Source organism: Muscardinus avellanarius, assembly GCF_963383645.1.
Source record: "Muscardinus avellanarius genome assembly, chromosome: 19".
Classification (NCBI taxonomy): Eukaryota; Metazoa; Chordata; class Mammalia; order Rodentia; family Gliridae; genus Muscardinus; species Muscardinus avellanarius.
In genome coordinates this window covers 4,947,697-4,967,655 of record NC_137805.1, presented here as the reverse complement: position 1 = coordinate 4,967,655, position 19,959 = coordinate 4,947,697, and the positions used below count along the sequence as shown (strand labels likewise).

The window sequence follows — 19,959 nt, the reverse complement described above, 5'->3', positions numbered from 1 at the left end:
GTTCTTAAACTTTTGTGGCATATCCAGAGTTGCTTCTGGGAAGTGTAACGAATCCCTGGTGCTTGTGACCTGGTATGCTTAGGAACAGGGCAGCTTTCCACAGTTCCAGAAAAAGACCTCAGCAATAGAAATACAGGTATTAGTTGTCTGGGCACACCAAAACAGTGGGGTTCAAAGGCCATGACACCAAGTCTCTAAGCTGCCTTTCATTCACCAAGACCTTATCAAGTGCTCACACCACACACTAGAACCTCAGAAAATAGATACTGACTGTACTGTTTGGTACCATCATGGATTTCTACTACATCTTTAGGATGAAGATGTACGTATTGACCTCATTAGACAAAACCAACATGGTACAGAAGGTTGTATAAAAGACATATTGTTCAAACCGATAGGTATAGATTTTTTTTATGATATTCTTAAATAAAAACTACATGTTAAATAACCCTACTTGGGGAATTCAATATAACACCATCTCTGGGTTAGAAACACAGAAAATTTGTACATAAAAAGAGTCTATATGGTGTTAACTGTTGCTTTGAGGGAAGAAGGGTCGTGAGTTAACTTTTCTCTTGATTCCCCTTATCGGTTATTTCATAATAAAAATGGTTTACTTTTGTAGTAACAATCACCACATCTTTAAAAGATTTCAAAATAATTAAATATAATATCAAAATTCAAGAATAATTAATCTTAGCACCTCCCAAATTCTTTTCTTCCTCACTCATTCCTTTCTCCTTTCTCTCCCTCCAATTAGTGTCAAAACAGAGCAACCTTGCTTATCTGCAAGTAACTGATATGTAACATCAGCACTCTCAAATAGGGAGAAAACTAGGAATTGGTGCAAAAACTAGAAATTAGGCAGCCCAAAGAGATACCCCCATATCTGTAAATAAAAGGTCACTTTGCTAATAGACCAAGCACTTTAGATTAGCATTCTGAATTTGTATATATATATATATATATATATATATATATATATAATTAAATACAATCCTAAGAGGTATATCAAAATACCTGAGTTCCATTTCACATTTAGACAGGGAGGGGAGCATGGTGGTACACATTTATAATCCCAGCATTTGGGAGGCTGAGACAGGAGGATCAGGGTTCACAGTCAGCCTCTACTTAGTGAGGCACTGTGCAACTCAGTAAAACCCTGTTTCAAAATAAAGAATAAAAAATAGGGCTGGGGGGTGTAGTTCAGAGGTAGAATGCCTCTGGGTTCCATCCCTGGTATCGCAAAAACAAAACAAAACAAAAAACCCCCAACAATTTCATATTTAGAAATGAGTTAAAATTGAAAGCACTTGTCCTCAGTCAGCACAGGTGCTCCAGGTCCCTGGAAGGAAGGAACACACCTTACTCCTCACCATCCCTGACACTTTACTTCCAACCCAAAGCAGTGTCATATGCTGGTCATGGGACATTCAGGCCAGGCTTTATTATATTCTAGAGAATACAACATCCAATCCTCAGCCTTAAAAAAGAAATTGGATATAGGCTTAGAGTCAAATTCCACATTAAAATTGGGCATTTTAATGTACAGCTTCAGGATCTGGGTGATGTAAGCCAGATTAGGGTATAAGGTTATTTCCTCTTATGTTTCTACCTTTTCTACTTTTGTGTGAAAAAGTTGATCCCTTGGCATCGTGTGCCATATCTGATCTTATACTAAGGGAGTTTATATCCATTACAGTTTTGCTTCCATGAGTCTGTATATCACTTTCCCCCTCCCCTCCTGAATTTACAATATTCCTTAAATTAAAAAAATATTTGGCGAATAAAGCCTTGGAGAGATGGTACTCTTTTATATTGACCAGTTTTTAAACTCTTCATAAAGGGCTCTTTAACAAGCTCAAAGTTTTAAATATGAGTGGAATAAAGTCAAAAGGAGATGAAAGAAATGGCATTCCTGGTGAAATAGGTCAGATGATTTTCAGACTTCGAAGTGTCCTGATAGTTTTATGTGATCCAGTCCAGTTCCAAAAAAAAAAAAAAAAAAAAAAAAAAATCCTGCCAACAGGTAACAGGACTTTGAAAGCTTTTGAAGCCACACGCTCCCCACCAGCCAGCCCATCTCTTACTAAGTTCTCAGCCTCATTAAGAATGAGAAACAGATACCACGGCACCAACCTGTCTACAAGGACACAGCGAGACAAATGTAATTGCCTCTGAGAAATATACATCTGCAGCTCTCAAATCATTCATATTTACACCCTCTCCATTTTGGTTGTCTTTCCTTTATAATTTGGCCACACATCGATGTCAAATGTATAATTTCATCTGGGGCTTTATCAGGTACCACCCAGAGCCATGATTATGGTGCAGGGAAACTTTCTCCCCCTGAGACAGTCTATCTTTAGTAACTTTTTGATAACCACTTCTTACATTAAAAAAAAAAAATCAAAAGGAAAGTCTTTTCTTATGTGGCTCTGGAATTCCTAAATATAACAGTTAGAAGCAATCTATCAACTTTCAGCTGCTGCTACTATTTTTCAAAGCAAAGTGTTCCTATTCCTTCCCTTTGTTATTTTTATCAAGTTGCAATGGAACTTTTAGGGATTTCCGTATTGAGGATTCAAACATGTAGTCAGTTCAACTTTTGTCTACTACAGCTGCACAGAGATAAAGCTGGGTTGTGAGTTACTGGATAGGCAGAAGATGGGTAACGGCAGGATTTCTGGAAGAAGTAACTTTCGACAAACACAATGAAAAATAGGTCTCCAATCTAGGATTCAAAAGATAATTTATTAGTCTGAGAAGAGAAGCCACACACTATACCCAGTAATATGCTTCTTTTATTTTTGTGCCTTTATCTTAAAAATATATTTAAACAAGAAACAAGATAATATTGAATTTTCCCATAAACTTTGTCTTCTTATTTACAGTGTTACATTGTAAATAACATTCCATTATACACAACAAGGACTGTGCATTACTGTACTTTCTCTTTACATATTCTTTTGTAATATAGTACATATAGCTCGAAGCTATGCAATATTTAAGCTTAGAAAAGCTGAGGAAAGAAGTACAAACTTTATCAATAAGACTATGATTTAAAAAGGTTCTGACCTTAAATCTCTGCTAGTTTGTTTCACTGAAACCATTCTTTGTTAAAGAAAAGTGCCCCATATGAGGGAGGAGAACAACAGTTTAAGTTACCACAGGATCCACTTAAACTGGCTAGCAAATAAAAACACCTTATTACTTATTACTGTTATTCTATGGACCACTAACACTGTCAAACCATTTAGACAGGCAGAGTTATGCTTCAATTCAGACACATCACATCAATGACAGCTGGTACCTCTTCACAAAGTAAAAGATTCCTGCAGGTTAAAGTTTACTTGTAAACAGTTAAAACACACATTTTGTCAAGGTAATTTGATCATTCCTGGTCTCGGGTTACACAATGAGGATCTTCTATTTCATCCAGGGAGAAGCAAGCACACACGCCGCACACGCCCCACATGCACACCCACACTCATGCCCACTCACCCGCCAAAGGCCCATGTGTCGCCAAGCGCTGACTGCAGCAGCGCTGGCGCCTGGAGTGGTGTACACAGTTGCAAGAGGAATTATAAAACAAGGAAGATAAAACATCCAACTTCTGCCCCCACACCCCAAAGCGCAGGTTCTGAAATGCCCCGGAACACTCTGTATTCAGCCCGAAGGGTCAGTTCACTGGGCTCTCCAGGCGGCAAACCCCGCCTTCGATGGCAACCGACTGTCCTGCCACTGCGCCAGGAGGGAGTCTTGAAATGTGAGTCTGCAGAGAAGGAGAAAGCAGAACATCAGAGGCGTCCGCACTGGCTGACAAAGGCAGAGCAGGCTCTAGAACGTCACACCTGCCTCCACTTCTGAGCACCCGCAGGCGACGCTGGTGCTACTGTGGGGCACTGAGACTAAAAGACGCCTCCGATCCCCTAGAGACACAGAGAAGACCGAGGCAGTGTACAGACGGTGTGCAGCGTACAGTTCAGTCACATTCATGGCAGTAACACCAACTATACTGAGCACGTTCCAGTTATCTAAAAACGAGCAGTGTGTACCTATTGTCCTCTACAGACTCAAAACAAGTAACAACACTTAATATTTATATCCCAATTTATCCACTAAAGAATGTAAGTAGCTTATAAAAATTCAGAGAATTAAGTAACCTTGAGGAAATAAGAACATAAATAAGGTAAAGACAGGAAAAAGGGTCACACAAAAAATGGAAGCCAGCACTGGAGGCAGACTGCTGTCTTGCCTCGGAGTTTCCTGTGGCCAAGGTCAGGGAGGTGGTCCACACGATAGACAGGAGCAGAGCTAACCACCTACTCAGTGGAGAGCACCTGTGCCTGGCTCTGGGGCCAGGAGCCATCTCTCCCACGGGTCTTCATAAAAAGGGTGCTGTGTATAGGGAATGAGTGAAGACACCCACTATACAACAGGGAGTTGTGTAGTGCTGAATCTTATGACCTCACTCAAAGGCTCCAAGACTGAGGCCGAGCCCAAGAGGAAGACTGTAAATCTATTCCACATGGGATAGGATAAGAAGTGTGTGTGTGTGTGTGTGTGTGTGTGTGTGTGTGTGTGTGTGACAGAGAGAGAGAGAGAGAGAGAGAGAGAGAGAGAGAGAGAGAGAGAGAAGGGGGAGGGAGGGAAAGAAGAGAAGAGAAGAGAAGAGAAAAGGCAGAGATATCTGGCTTATTAATCCAAGGAAACTTAAATTTTGGGAGTTTTTGAGAACAGAGGAGCTGCATATTCAATTCCCCTTTATTCAACCCAAAATGAGGCCAGTGCGTGTTTTAAATAGAATAATAAGCTAGTTGGCTTGTAATCTGAGGATGGACACTATCCTGAGTTTAACAGCAGAAGTCCAACGAGAGTAGCTGATGTAAGTTAACATTTGGAAAGGTGTGGAGAATAGGAAATGTTCCTTGTCATTTGGTTTTCCATACGCAAGTCAGAAAGCAACCTGTAATGTATAGGGGTGAGGTTGGTTCACTTTGGAGTGTGAAGCTGGACAAAGCAGGTCTCTGTGGCACCCTGTAGGACCCAATTATCTTTGAGTTCATTCACCAGACTCATGCCTCTGGGTGGCTATAGCTCACCTAAGAAGTACACAGTAAAACAAACATGGATCTTTGTTTCTTGTGATGTCTCATCAACCTAGGGGAGGAGTTAGAAGAGGAAGTACATTTTTCTACTACTAGCAACCCTTGTCATACTAGATACAAAATGCTCAAATCCTACAACTGCCCCAAGTTCAGAATCAATGAGACCAGATTTACCTTTTCAATAATGCATCGACATCAGGTGACAATCTCCCCCCTCCACCAAGCTATCATCTATCAGGTTTTGTTTAAGTTTTTCCTAACAAAAAAGATCCTGAGAATAGGAGTCCCTCGGTTCATTTCATCCCTAATCTCATCATTTCCTCATGAAGACAGGCCTGCAACTACGACAAGGATTAAAGAAGAAAGCAGAACCACCATGGAACAGAGTATGGTAGAATTATAAAATTTTAAACATAAAATCATATGATCCCCAAACTCTACTTCTGGATATAACCTCCCCCCCCCCAATAGTGAAAGCAGTGACTCAGATTTATATACCAGTGCTCACAGCAGCATTACCCACAAAAGCCAAAAGGTAAAAGCAACCCCAATATCTATCATGGATGAAAAGAATGTGGCACACGATGAAATATTGTTCAGTCTTAAAAAGGAATGAAATTCGGACACATGCTACAACATGAATGAATCTAAAAAATATTATGCTATGTAAAATAAGCCAGACGTAAAGAGGGTAAAGATTGTATGGCTCTACTTTAAGAGGCATTTATCAGTCAAGTTCATAGACAAAGAAAGTAGAGTGCTTGCCAGGGACTGAGGGAGGTCAGAAGGGAGGCCATGTTTAACAGGCAGAGTTTCACTGTGGGACGATGTCAACTTTCTGGACACGGATGTGGTGACAGCCACACAACATTATGAATGTACTCAAAGCCACTGAACTGTACCCCTAAAATTGGTTAAATGGTAAATCCTATGTTGTGTATTTTTTATCACAATTACAAAAGACAAGCAAATAATCAAAACATAAAGCAAAAAATAACAATTTACCTGTTCTAAATTTCTTTTAATAAGAAAAGGGGTTAGCAAGAAATTATCCATGATACAGACCCCATGGGAGAAACATCATCACCACTAGCTCTGCTCATAGATTGGAATTTTTCAAGCAGGTCAAAATATCTGTCCTTAAGAGAGAGGCTTACAGAAAATTCTGTTCTCAGATTTCCCAGCGATTCAGGGAGAATCAAAAGTACCCTTTGGAAGTCCTGATGTTTCAGGCACCAGAGGCAAAAAAGAACAAGATAATAATTGTTGAAAAGATTAGAGTGACAGTATGACCAAGCAGAGAGCCTGCAATCTGGCCAGGGAACACTGGTCTTACAACCACAGATTTCCTGCTAACCAAGGGAAAATCACTGAAGCAGAGGAGAAAGCCCTGCTCTGTGGACACGGGACTTAGTAGCAAACCCCTGAGGTTTATAAAAACACAAGAGGTCAGCTCAAAATTACACCCAATGCTCCCATCCCTACCAAGTTTATGATAGAAAAACATGCAAATAAGGTGAATTAAACCAGGAAATATGAAGAAAATTTAGGAAAGAAAAAAAGGGAGACATTAGAAAAGGTAATAAGGTCTTGCTATATTTCTTAGTAGTATGTGGGCAAAATATTAGACATAAACCTTTAGGTTTGGGTAAACTGAACTTTTTGCACAAAACACAAATGTTATAAAGAACGAGATACACTACTTGTTTAGATAATTACAATGCACTAGTAAACTATATAAGAAAGGATTTATCTCCTCGGCCATCTTCTAGTACATGAAGATTTTACAACTTTTTATTTTTATTTAGTTTTTTAATTAATTAATTAATTTTTTTAGTAAATGGCATACATTTAAACTGTACTTGGTGCCCCTCCCACTTTCTCTTCCCCCCTCCCAACAATGAATGCCCAGGGTAACCGTGCTATATTCATACTTTTACACATATTCAGAAGTAGCCCTTCATTAATCAAGTTTGGCCTTCTTCCTCTCCTAGCTTTCCATTCAAACTTTGCTGAGATTTCCCTTCCATTATCTGGAGTCCCTCTGGTATCCCCGATGTTCCCTAGTTTGGGCATATTAGAGGAAACATATGTCCCTTCTCTTTCTGTGTTTGGCTGATCACACTTAACATAATGCTCTCCAGGACTTTCCATCTTCTTATGAATGACATTTTGTTCTTCTTTACAGCTGAATAGAATTCCATCATGTGTATTTCCCATAATTTTGCAAACCATTCATCTGTTGATGGGGACCTAGGTTGTTTCCATGTTTTGGCTATTACAAATTGTGCTGCTATGAACATAGGTAATGCATATGTTGTTGTAGTTCTCTGATTTCAAACCCTTGGGAAAAATACCCAGGAGTGGTAAAGCTGGATCATATGGTGGATCTATTCCCAGCTTTCTTAGGAATCTCCACACTGATCTCCATAGCGGCTGAACTACTTTGCACTCCCACCAACAGTGTAAAAGAGTTCCTCTTTCCCCACATCCTCACCAGCATTTGTTGTTATTTGATTTCTTTATGCTTGCCACTCTAACTGGGGTTAGATGGAATCTCAGCATACTTTTGATTTACATCTCCCTGATGTCTAATGAAGAAGAACATCTTTTCATGTATCTATTGGCCATTTGTATCTCTTCTTTTGTAAAGTGTCTATTCAATTCAATTGCCCACTTCTTGATTGGGTTGTTTGCTTCTCTAGTGTAGGGTCTTTTGAGATGTTTATAAATTCTGGATATTAGCCCCATATCAGAGTGGTGACTGGTAAAGATCTTCTCCCATTCTGTAGGCTTCCTCTTTAGGTTCTTGATGGTTTCCTTTGATGAGAAAAAACTTTTTAGTTTGGTGCCATCCCACTTGTTAATTCTTGCTTTAATTTCCTGAGCTTTGGAGGTTTTGTTGAGAAAGTTACTGCTTGTGCCTATATGTTGTAGTGTTGAGCCTATGCTCTCCTCTAATAACTTCACAGTCTCTGGTCTAATTTCTAAGTCTTTAACCCATCTTGAGTTGATTCCTGTGCATGGTGAAAGGTAAGGAATTAGTTCCATCTTTCTACAAATGGATAGCCAGTTTTCCCAGGACCATTTGTTGAAAAGGCTGTCTTTTCTCCAGTGTATGAGTTTGGCCTCTTTTTCAAAGATTAATTGACTATAGGTGTGTGGATTTGTTTCCGTATCTTCTATTCTTTTCCACTGGTCAGTATACCTGTTATTGTGCCAGTACCATGCTGCTTTTACTACTATTGATCTATAGTATAATTTGAAGTCTGGGATTGTAATGACTCCTGTGTGATTCTTATTGCTGAGAATTGCTTTGACTATTCTGAGTCTTTTCTTTCTCCTTGTAAAGTTCATGATTGATTTTTCTAGGACTGTGAAGAATGTTGTTGGTATTTTAATGGGAACTGCATTGAATCTATAGATCACTTTTGGTAGAATGGTCATTTTGATATTTATTCTGCCTATCCATAAGCACAGGAGATCTTTCCATCTTCCAAGGTCTTCTTCAGTTTCTTTCTTTAATGTTTTATAGTTTTGTTGTAGAGGTCTTTTACTACATCTTTGGTTAGGTTTATTCCTAGGTATTTTATTGGTTTTGAGGTTATAGTGAATGGAATTATCTGCTTTATTTCTTTCATTGTGGATTCATTGTTGATGTAAAGAAAAGCCACTGATTTTTTTTAGGTTGATTTTGTATCCTGCAACTTTGCTGAATTGGTTAATCAGCTCCAGAAGTGTTTTGGTTGAGTTCTTTGGGTCTTCTAGATAAAGGATCATGTCATCTGAAAATAAGGATAATTTTAGATCCTCTTTTCCTATTTGATTTCATTTGATTTCCTTCTCTTTTCTTATTGCTGCAGCAAGAGTCTCAAGGACTATATTGAAAAGGAGTGGTGATAGTGGGCATCCTTGTCTTGTTTCTGATTTTAGTGGAAATTCTTGGTTTTTCCCCATTCAATATAATGTTGGCTTTGGGTTTGTTGTATATTGCCTTAATGATATTGAAGTACGTTCCTTCTATTCCAATTTTCTGCAGTGTTCTTAACATAAATGGGTGTTGGATTTTGTTGAATGCTTTTCCAGCATCTATTGCTATGATGATGTGGTTTTTGTTTTTGGTTCTATTTGTGTGGTGAATGACATGTATTGATTTGCGTATGTTGAACCAATGAAACCAACTTGGTCGTGGTGTAGTAATTCTCTTGATATGGTTTTGAATGCATATGGCTAGTATTTTGTTTAGAATTTTTGCATCTATGTTCATTAAGGATATCCGTCTGTAGTTTTCCTTTCTTGAGGAATCTTTATTGGTTTGGGGATTAATGTGATACTGTCCTCGTAGAAGGAATTTGGGAGAGTTCCATCTCTTTCAATTTCCTGGTACAGGTTATGAAGTATTGGTATTAGTTCTTCACTGAAGGTTTTGTAGAATTCAGCTGGAAACCCAACTAGGCCTGAGCTTTTCTTTGGTGGAAGAATTTTTTATTGCCATTCCTATTTCTTTGTTTGCTACTGGTTGGTTTAGGCTTGCTATGTCCTCTTGGTTCAGTTTAGGTAGGTTAACTGTGCTCAGGAATCTATCAATTTCTTCTGTGTTTTCTTGTCTATTGGAGTATAAATTTTTTAAATAGTTTCTGATAATTCTTTGAATTTCTCCACTATCTGTGGTGATGTCTCCTTTTTCACTTCTGATTGTAATCATTTGAGTTGATTCTCTTTTTCTTTTGGTTAGGTTGGCCAGGGGCTTATCAATTCTACTAATCTTTTCAAAGAACCAACTTTTTGTTTGGTTTATTCTTTGAATTGTTTTTCTTTGTTCTCTATTTTATTTCTGCTCTAATTTTAATAATTTCCTGCCTTCTGCTGGCTTTTGGACTGGACTGTTGCAGTCTTTCTAGGTCCTTGAGTTCTGTCAATAGGTTCTGTACTTGGTGATTCTCTGTCCTTATGTGGGCACTCAATGCTATAAGCTTTCCTCTTAATACTGCCTTCAGAGTGTCCCATAGATTTTGGTAAGTTGTGTCTCTGTTTTCATTTATTTCCATAAATTTCTTTCTTTCTTAATTTCTGCTCTTACCCATTCATCATTCAATAGTGTATCATTCAATCTCCATGTATTTGCATAGTTTCTTTTGAATTTCTTGTTGTTGATTTCTACTTTCATTCCATTATGGTCTGAAAAGATGCAAGGAATTATATTACATATTTTGAATTTGGTGGTGCTTTCTTTGTGTCCCAGGATGTGATCTATCTTGGAGAAGGCTTGATGGGCTGATGAGAAGAATGTGTATTCTGTAGTTCCTGGTTGAAATATTCTGTATATGTTTATTAGGTCTATTTGGTTTATAGTTTTCTTTAGTTCTAAAGAGTCTTTACTCGTCTTTGCCTTGAAGATCGATCCAGTGGTGTGAGAGTTATGTTAAAGTCTCCCAGAATTTATTTTATTTACTTGAGATCTTATGTCCAGAAGGGTTTGTTTTTACAAATGTGGCTGCACTTACATTTGGGGCATAAACATTTACTATCATTATATCATCTTGGTGTATTGTTCCTTTTAATAAAAGGAAGTGCCCTGATTTGTCTCTTCTGATGTGTTTTAGTTTTAAGTCTGTTTTTTGGATAGCAGGGTTGCTACCCCTGCCCTTTTTTTCTCCAGTAGCATGGTAAATCTTTTTCCATCCTTTCACTTTCATTCTGTAAATGTCTTTGGCTGTGAGGTGAGTTTCTTGCAGACAGCATACATTTGGATTATGTTTCTTAATCCACATTGCCAGTATTATGTCTTTTGATTGGTGAGTTAAGTCCTTTGACATTAAGAGTTATTATTGAAATATTTTTGTTTTCTGTCATTTTATGTTCTGTCTTCTGTCTGGTAGCTTGTTCTTTCTTCTTTACTTAGAAGCCCCTCTGATCACCTTCCACTCTTCTCTCGTTCTGAAGTCCGCTTCTTTTGTCTTCTTTATGGTTTATTTCTTTAAGTATTTTCTCTAGTGTTAGCTTTGAATTCATAAATTTTTTTAAGATTTTGTTTATCTTGAAACACTTTTGTTTTTCCATCAATTTTTAATAGTAATTTTACTGGATATTGTAGTTTTGGTTGGAAATTATTTTCTTCCAGGGTCTGAATCACATCGTACCAGTCTCTTCTAGCATTCATGACCTGGGTTGTATAGTCTGGGGTGATTCTTATTGTTTTGCCTCTGTATGTCACCCGGCCTTTTGTTCTCCCTGCTTTTAAGATCTTTTCCTTAACCGCTATGTTAGTCATTTTGACTATTATGTTGCATGGGGAGGACCTTCTTTGATCTTGTCTTAATGGTGTTCTGTATGTCTCCTGGACATGAAGATTTATGTCACTTTTCATGTTTGGGAAATTCTATGAAATTATTTATTTGAAGAGATTATGGATGCCTCTGGTCTGTACCTCTATCCCTTCTTCATTGCCTTTTTATCTGTAAGTTAGGATGTTTCACGCTGTTCCAAATTTGCTGGTTGTTTAGATTTTGTTACTGTAATGACTTCTGTATACTGTTGACTGTGTTTTTGGTTTTGGACGTACTGTCTTCTAACAGTGATATTCTACTTTCCATTTCATCTATTCTTCCAGAATTTCTTTCTGTTGCTGTCTTCATTTCATTTATTGACTCTTTCATTTCATTCCAGACCTCTTTCTGATTCTTAGTATTTCTAGTTCATCTTTCATCTCCTCTAGACTTGTTTTAAATCCTTTCATCATATTGTAGATCAAGATTTGGAACTCCTTTTCTTGCATTTCTTGTAGGTCAGTATTGGTGACTTCTTTCATTTCTCCACTATTCCTGGTTCTCATATTTTCAAAGTTTTCAGGCCTGTTTTTCTGATGTCTTCCCATTGTTTGTGGGTATTGTTTAGTCTAGTCTAAGTAGTAGGAATTTAGAAGAGTCAACTGTTAAGCAGTACTTTTTTGAGTAGTGAGGGTTGGGTGATGGTGGAGCAGCTAGGGTGACGGGTGCAGGAGGTAGGTAAGGTAGAGGATAAAATTAGCTTGTGTAAGAGTTTAAGTATAATAAGGTTGTGTCAGGTTGAGAATGGAAGAAGGTTAGATAGTAAGGCTCTTGTATTTATTGGAATATTTACGTATGGTGATGTGAGAATCTTTGTGTATTAAACAAAGAGTAGGGGACAAAGAGAAAGTTTTGAGGGAAAGTAGTATCTAGCCTAAATTGAAGACTTTGTAGAAGGAGTGGGGGAAAGGAGCAAACACAAACGTATAAAGTAACAAAATAAGGTACAAATGGTAACTATTATACATCACATATAAACAATAATGTCAACAAAAACAAAAAGAGACCGCCAAGAGAGAACAAGAAGGGTTAAGAGAATAAACAGGATAAAAATAAAATAAAATAAAACGAACAAACAACCATGTGGTATGAAGTGAAAGCACCAAAGAAACCCAAATAAAAGTAAAAAAAGAATAAAAAAATATCTCCCCCAAATCCAAAACAAATCCAAAGGCCAAAAAATAAAACAAACAAAACAGGAAAAAAAAAATATATATATATATATAATAACAGTTCTACTACTTTACAAATGTACGGTGTATATATCAATGTCTCGTATTTGCTTGGAGCTACCCCTTGTGGCCCTGTGCAGGTATCACAATTTAAGTGCCCTTCCTGTGACACTGGGATTGAAAATGCCCCCTCAATGTACACTGGCGCCGACAGTTATCTCCATGTCTGGTGTCACTCATTGTGTGCGCCCCTTGGGTCCTATGGTTCTTCTGACCTCACGTTGTTACCTGGCAGCCCAGTCTGGGGCTCTGAAGTTCTGGCAGCTCTTCCATATCCCGCTGATTCTCTGCTCGAACGGTTAGCAGGTCCGCTTCCAGGTCCCTGAAGGTCTCCAGCACCTCTGTGGGGGCCACCTCTGGTGGGCAGGCAGTGCTGTTCAGGTGCTTGAGTGAGCTCACAGCTTAAGATGTTGGGGCTCTACGGCCACTTTCAGACTCTAGGACAATTCTCGCAGTGTCAGGGACTGCCGCATCCAAAAACCCTAATTGGGCAGGCAGCCCAGTGGCCATCTGCGTCTGCAGCTCACTTCTGCTTTCTTTGTGTGTTGTGGTGAATCTTGCAGGTCAGAGTTACTGGATTTCTTCCACCATAGTCCCCAGGTCTGTTTTGGGTCATATGCTGAACTTAATTTTCTTTATTAAGACGCTGCCTTCTCAGTACTTGAACTTAATTTGCTTCAGCTAGTGAGATATGCTGCGTCTCTCCGTCACCATTTTCTCTCTCTCCCAGATTTTACAACTTTTTAAAGAATGATGTTGGTGTTGAGGAAAATCAAATGGTTAACTATATAAATGTCAATGATTTTCTGACCATGAGAAAATAAGTGACCTTGATCTAAAAAATGTTTAATCCAAGATGTATTTGAAGCTTCTGTAGTGGGTTCAGGGTATCAGATCATAGAAACAGTGGGAGCTGTTTATGAAAACTTCCTTAAGAACTGGGTAATCCAGGTACTTTGGGGGCTGAAATAGGAGGACTGCAGGTTCACCACCAGCCTCAGCTACTTAGTGAGGCCTTCTGCAACTTAGTGAGACTCTGTTTCAAAATACAGAACAACAACAACAAAAATGGACTGGAGGTGTACCTTGGAGGTAGAATGCCCCTGAGTTCAAACCCCAGTACCACATAAAGAAAAAAAAAAGAAGAAAAAAAGAAAAAGAAAATTGCTTCATGTGTTTATCTCTAAAATATTTTTTTCCTTAGAAAAGTGGGATTGAATTTCTCGAGTCTAAAAAACAGACAGCTTTCTACAATAAACTTGGAAGTCCACATTAGAAATTCAATAAAGTATTTTTTATTGGATTATCTAAGGACTGTATAGACTCTAGGGTATCCTAAAAGCAGAAGAACTTAACAAGGTACCTTGACAGCTGGCTGGCTGGTCTATCTATCTATCTATCTATCTATCTATCTATCTATCTATCTTGTATCTATCTATCATCTATCTATCTATCTATCTATCTATCTATCTATCTATCTATCTATCTATCTATCTATCTATCATCTAGTGGTACTAGGGATTGAACCCAGAGGCATCTACCTTCAAGCTATAGCTCAGGCCCTAATTTTATTTTTAGTTTTAAAAAAGGGTCTTAGCCAGGCATGGTGGCACACACTTGTAATCCTTGCGCCTGAGAGGCAGAGACAGGAGTATTGCACAGGTTCAAAGCCAGATGCGCTGGCTTAAGAGACCCTGTTTCCAAATACAAAAGTATAAAATTAGGTCTGGGAGTGTAGCCTAGAGGTAGAAGGGTTTCTAGGAACCCCAGTACCACCAAAACACACACAAAAAACCCCCCCAAAAAATCAAAAACAAACAAACAAAAAACCAGAGGGGTCTCACTAGATTGTTAAGAGACTTACTACTTGCTGAGGCTGTCCTTGAATCTGTGATCCTCCTGTCACAGCCTCCTAAGTATTGGGATTACAGGTGTGTACTACCATGCCCAACTGCCTTGATAGCTATTTAAACAGCAATGTGATTTTATTGGAATTTGGAACTAATAATATACAAGAATGCAACAAACTGATCCATTTGTGATCATCTTGTTGAATGCCCCAATCATATAGCTCCCTAACCGTGATTTTATGCCTTTAATATCCTTTGTGGGCTCTTTCTCAAGGAAAGACTTTCTCAACCACATTATAGTTTCATCCAAAGCTCTCCTTCTAGCTTCTATAGCAGTCATCTGACCATTTCTCATTGATGATATCTTGGTTTTGATCTGTTTTTCAATTTTTAATTCTTTGTCATTGAAAGTCAGCTGGAGGCAGGAGCTTGTCTGACAGACCTCAGTATCTCCTGTACCTGTTAGAGTCCCTGACACAGAAGCACATTCTGGTGCTTACTGGGGGGTAAGTGACAAAATATACCCTCCAAGCCTGTGTTCATGTACACAATGAATCTAAAATGTTTTAATTAGCATGACAAATCAGTTTGGTTAAAAAAGTAAATCAAACTGCTTTGCCATAGTAAAGATCCTTCTTAAATTTTTTTAAAAGAATAGGATGACTAAATTTTTCCATTTTCCAGTTGATTGTGGTGTTACAGTAAAGACGGAGCTTTAGTGATCTAAGATTCAAACAGCTCCACATCTGTGGAATTCAATGACCTTGTTGCTGTAATTCTTTGATTTCTTGCTAATTTCTCGACCAGCACAAACAGATCCTTGAGGTTCATACTCCCAAAGAACTACAACCTATAAACTAAAATGATTATTAAAAGTCAAAATTTTAGGACTTTCTTTAAAAAATACATCTAGCTGGGCGTGGCTGCACATGCTTGTTATCCCAGTACTTGGGAGGTTGAACCAGGGGGATCATGCAGGTTGGAAGCCAGCCTCAGCTATTTAGTGAGGCTCTCAGCAACTTAGTGAGACCCTGTTTCTAAATAAAATCTAGAATAGGTCTGGAAGTGTATCCCGGAGGAAGAAAGCCCCTGGGTTCCACCTCTCAGTACCAAAAAAAAAAAAAAAAAAAAAAAAAAAGTCTAGCATGAGGATTTCAAAATAAGAAAGTTAAAGAAAAAAACTAAGAAATAATAACTTTATATCTAAGTAGTATCTGAGATTTCCTATCATTCATATGCACATTTTAAAACTTTTTAAGACCACCTTAGCTCTTCTGTGGTTTCTAGGAAAACTACAAATATATGATTTAAAATGTCTCAAAGCCTTAATTTAGCAGTTATATTTTAATCCTGTCTCTCAACATACAACCCTTTTCCACTTTGGGGAGATTTGTTTGAGATCGTCCATGAGAGTCAAGGAAAGATGTTCTTAAGTCATTATTCTACTTTGGTGGAGTCAGGAAAACAAAATCCAGACAGACATTATCCAAAATAATCTCTTGGAAATATTTTGTTCACAAGTTTCATAATTTTGAGGGTTTGATTTTTTTTCTTCCTTTCTTTTTTTAAGTGTAGAGAACTTAAATGAAGATACAGGTCCTTACAAATAGAACAAATGACAGGGGAAAACATTGACAGTGGAGAAACTTAGGAAAGAGCACTGCAAAGCAGAGTTGGAGGTGTACTCATCGACCATCAGCTAAGCAAGCACAGAAAACATGTGACATACTAAGTCTAAGTCTAAAGTTAACCTTCAGAGCCATCCTAATGGCTAAGAGCATGGCTTGAAGAATCAGAATGCCTAAGGTTCTTGGCTACCTCTTACTCTCCCTGGAAAAAAAATCTCCATTACATTTTACAGCCTCCTTTGCAGCTATGGTGATAGGGCTAAAATGAAGTTAGTAGACTAAGGGTTTTTTTTTTTTTAATTTTTTGGTGGTACTGGAGGTGGAACCCAGGGTCTCACTAAGTTGCTGAGGCTGGCTTTGAACCTGTGCAATCCTCCTGTCTCAGCCTCCCAAGTGCTGGGATTAAAAACATGGGCTACCATGCCTGGCTAGTGGACTAAGGTTAGATGCACCATTTCAAAGCTTGGCAGAAGATCTTCCTGTGCTCCATTATCCATGTTTTGAGGACCTAGAAGCTTGTAAGATGGGAGGACATGAAACTACATGTGATAGTTTGGGTTCAAAATGTCCCCTCATGTGTTAAGCTATGCAGCCAGGTTCAGAGGGAGGGCATGGCCTTAGGGACTGGTCTAAGCCCTTTGCTCCCTCCTCCTCCCCGCCCCCGCCCCCCCCATCCCAGTCTTCCTAGTACCATGCCAAGGGCCTGCCCAAGGACAAGCTGCCTCAGTTTCTGAAGCTTGTGAGCCGGCCAGTCAAGTAATGACCTCTGAGACCTCCGAAGCATAAGTTCCATACATCAGTTGTTCCTATCATGTATTTAGGTTACAGCAACAAAAATGAAACTTTATCACCCTTTGGAGGAAAGCTTTTTGCCAATCAGAAACCTCAATTTGTATCTTATGTGACTGAGAGGTATACTTATGTTGTTTCTGAGCAACTATGCATTTGGGTGTTGGTTGTTAGAGCAGCTACTGTTATCTTAATCAATATTGGTTCATTCCAGGCTTCTGCACCTACTAGCTATGTAACTTTTGCTGCTTACTTAACTTCCCAGGCTCCTGCATACATGAGTAAGACAGTAGCATTTATCACAAGTTTGATACAGAGCATATGAGAAAGTGCATGCAAACAAAGTGTGTCTTACTATTGTACACCAAAAGGTAAGATTGACGATAACAGATATTTTTTGGCATTTTTGATGCTATTTTGCTATTACTGACAACATAACAATTGCTATTTTATAGTTTTTATTACAGTTCTAAGTTTGCTATATAAGTTTTTGGAGAGATTTGTATAAATTAAATAATAAAGATAATATTTAAGTTATAGACCTTAAATCTCTGAAAATAAAAGCCTACATATTCCCAAGACTGACGTAAAATATGGAAATAGCATAATCTGACATCATCTGTTCATTTAATGTACACAATTATACTCCAGCACATCTATTATCCTATTCCAGAGAGAGACCACTGTAAGTGCCAGCAACCTAAGCAGTGACCAAGTGGGAGCTGTTGTGCAGTCCTGCATTAGTGAAATGTGGATGAGTCCAGCACCATTAGAAATATGGAAAGCCCTAGGGAATGAGCATTTTCCCTTCAGAAACACAGGGCTCTAGCCCGGTGAGATGCAAGTGTCTAAAGAGATAGATATCCCTTTTCTTTGCCAGTTTTTCTTCTCTTATGAATTCTGCCTTATTTTAAACTTAGTAAGCCCCAGATAACTTCTAGTTTTTCATATACTCTTAGTGCCACATCAATTTCTTAAATATGATCTGGAATAATGTATAACATACTTTATAGAACAAAATCCATTTAACTAGAGGTACAGCTTCCCTCCTGCATTTGTCATGCTACCTGGGCAGTACAAATTTGGTTGTGAGATCACTGTGTGGGCTGACATACCTATACCCTTACCTAGTGAACTTTTACCTGATCACAGATCATAGTCACTCTTGACTTTGAGAGTAGGACTACTGAGTAAGTATGTCTGGTTAGCGTTTATTGCCTTGTTTCTATTGTGTTGTCTGTCTCTCCCTTCCTCTCCCTCTCTCCTCCCCATCACCACCTCGAGTGGAATCAGAAGATACTGCCACCCCTGTCTGTTTCCCAGGGGTTCCTGCCCATCGCTTTCAAGAGCTGTCTTTCAAGGAGACACAAGTTGTGAATCGGTATATTTTGAGCACTCTTTGTGTGAGGCATTAAACCTGGGAATGTAGTTAACTACTCTAAAAATAGCCTGCTCTTCAGACCTCAGCCTGAAAGCATATGTACTCTACTAGCTGACAATTTCATATGAGCCTTCTTAATATGGAAGAAGTGTGTCTGGACTAGTGTGTATTTTATAGAATAAAAACCCATTAACTGTAGCCAAAAGATCTGAGTGCTCACTCCTTGGCCTGCGTGACATTAGGTAAAATACGGACTCTGGGTTAGCTACAGCTAGAGCATCCTCTCAGAGTCTCAACACTCTCTAACTCTCTAATGCTGCTTTCACTCAGTTTTCATATACATTGTTAATGAGTCAAAAACTGAGCATTTACTTGTACCCACTACTGTCTTAAATTAAAAGTAGCAAAGAGGCCAGAGCTCTTTGAAGACCTAACCCCCAAGCTCAACCTAACAAATCAGAAATAGTAACAAAATGAGAAATTAATGCCACATGTTCATCATTTTACTGTGTGTTGCCCCTACCTCGCTTTCCACATTTAAAACAAGGATACCATAAAAGATCCATTGGCAAATGTGGACAAAACACAAAGACAGCATTATGGTAAGTTTCATTGTTAGCACTGAAACAAGGCTATATAAAGAGGGAAAAGTTCTATTGTTCTCACATATAAATATCATGTCCAAGGAGCCTTAAAATAAGATTAAAATGCTGTCTGATGAGAACGGCATGTTGTTGCAGTCTCATGGCCCATTGGTTTCTTCTTTACCATGCCTACTGACACCACACTTCCAGACAAGAGCTTCTCCTATTTTTAGCTTAAAAGCCCCATGAGGAAGCCACATAAACATGGCAAGTCCTATAGTAACTATTATCCCATCATTCACATGGAGAATTAGCATGAATATTACTTTTGCTAAAGGTGATAAAAGCTCTCCACTAATTAGCAACCATCTATTCTGCACTTCCTAGGGAGAACACATGGATTGTGATGTGAAGGCAGTTGTCTTTAGAGGACACAGGAATCTTAATAAATACACGTCTCTGTATCTATATAATGCTTTAGTTGTCAGTGCTTTTGTACTGATGAGATCTCAAAGTACCCACTGGGTAGAAAGATGTAGACTATACCTATTTTTCAGGCAGAGGGTGGGGGGAAGCAAGTCTTAGAATGGTTATGTGGTTTGTTTGTGGTCAGAGAGGAAGTGGAAAAACTGAGGTGTGAATGCATGCCTCTGGACTCCAAACCTGGAGCTTTCTTGACACCCACACAGCCTTCCCCTGAGGGTTCTAAACCTAGCCCTGTAAGAGATACACCTTTCATTGCAGGAGGCTTATGACAAAGCGGTGTTCCAGGGTGAAATGACACTTGCTAAGAAAAGTCACTGCCACAAATTTTAATGATTCTGGGACTCAGAGAACTGAGTTTAAGCCTTAATTCTGCTGCTGATGGACCGGATTGTCTCTGGATGAGGAAGTCACTAGCTCTCTGGGTTTCAGCACTCTTAGAGGTAAAAATTTCTTTTTAAATGATTCAATTATATTCAGAGTCCTTTCTGATTGCGACATGCTGTATCATTTTATGTTAGGCTGTCTCTGAAAATGTTTAAATATTTTTTTGAAACTCCACATGTCTGAACTAA

The 19,959-nt window shown here is 38.6% G+C and overlaps 1 protein-coding gene across 3 annotated transcripts in view; it reads right to left on the bottom strand.

Annotated features, from left to right (window-relative positions):
• Positions 1–3,682: 3,682 nt before the first annotated feature.
• The window catches only part of TASP1 (taspase 1), a gene marked incomplete at both ends in the record, with an annotated part of 259,575 nt that continues 243,298 nt past the window's right edge, over positions 3,683–19,959 (bottom strand). For all 3 annotated transcript variants that reach the window (XM_080716070.1, XM_080716071.1, XM_080716072.1), the window contains one exon: positions 3,683–3,775. In XM_080716070.1, coding sequence (XP_080572196.1) covers positions 3,683–3,775 — 93 coding nt within the window. The remainder of the gene's footprint in view (positions 3,776–19,959) is intronic.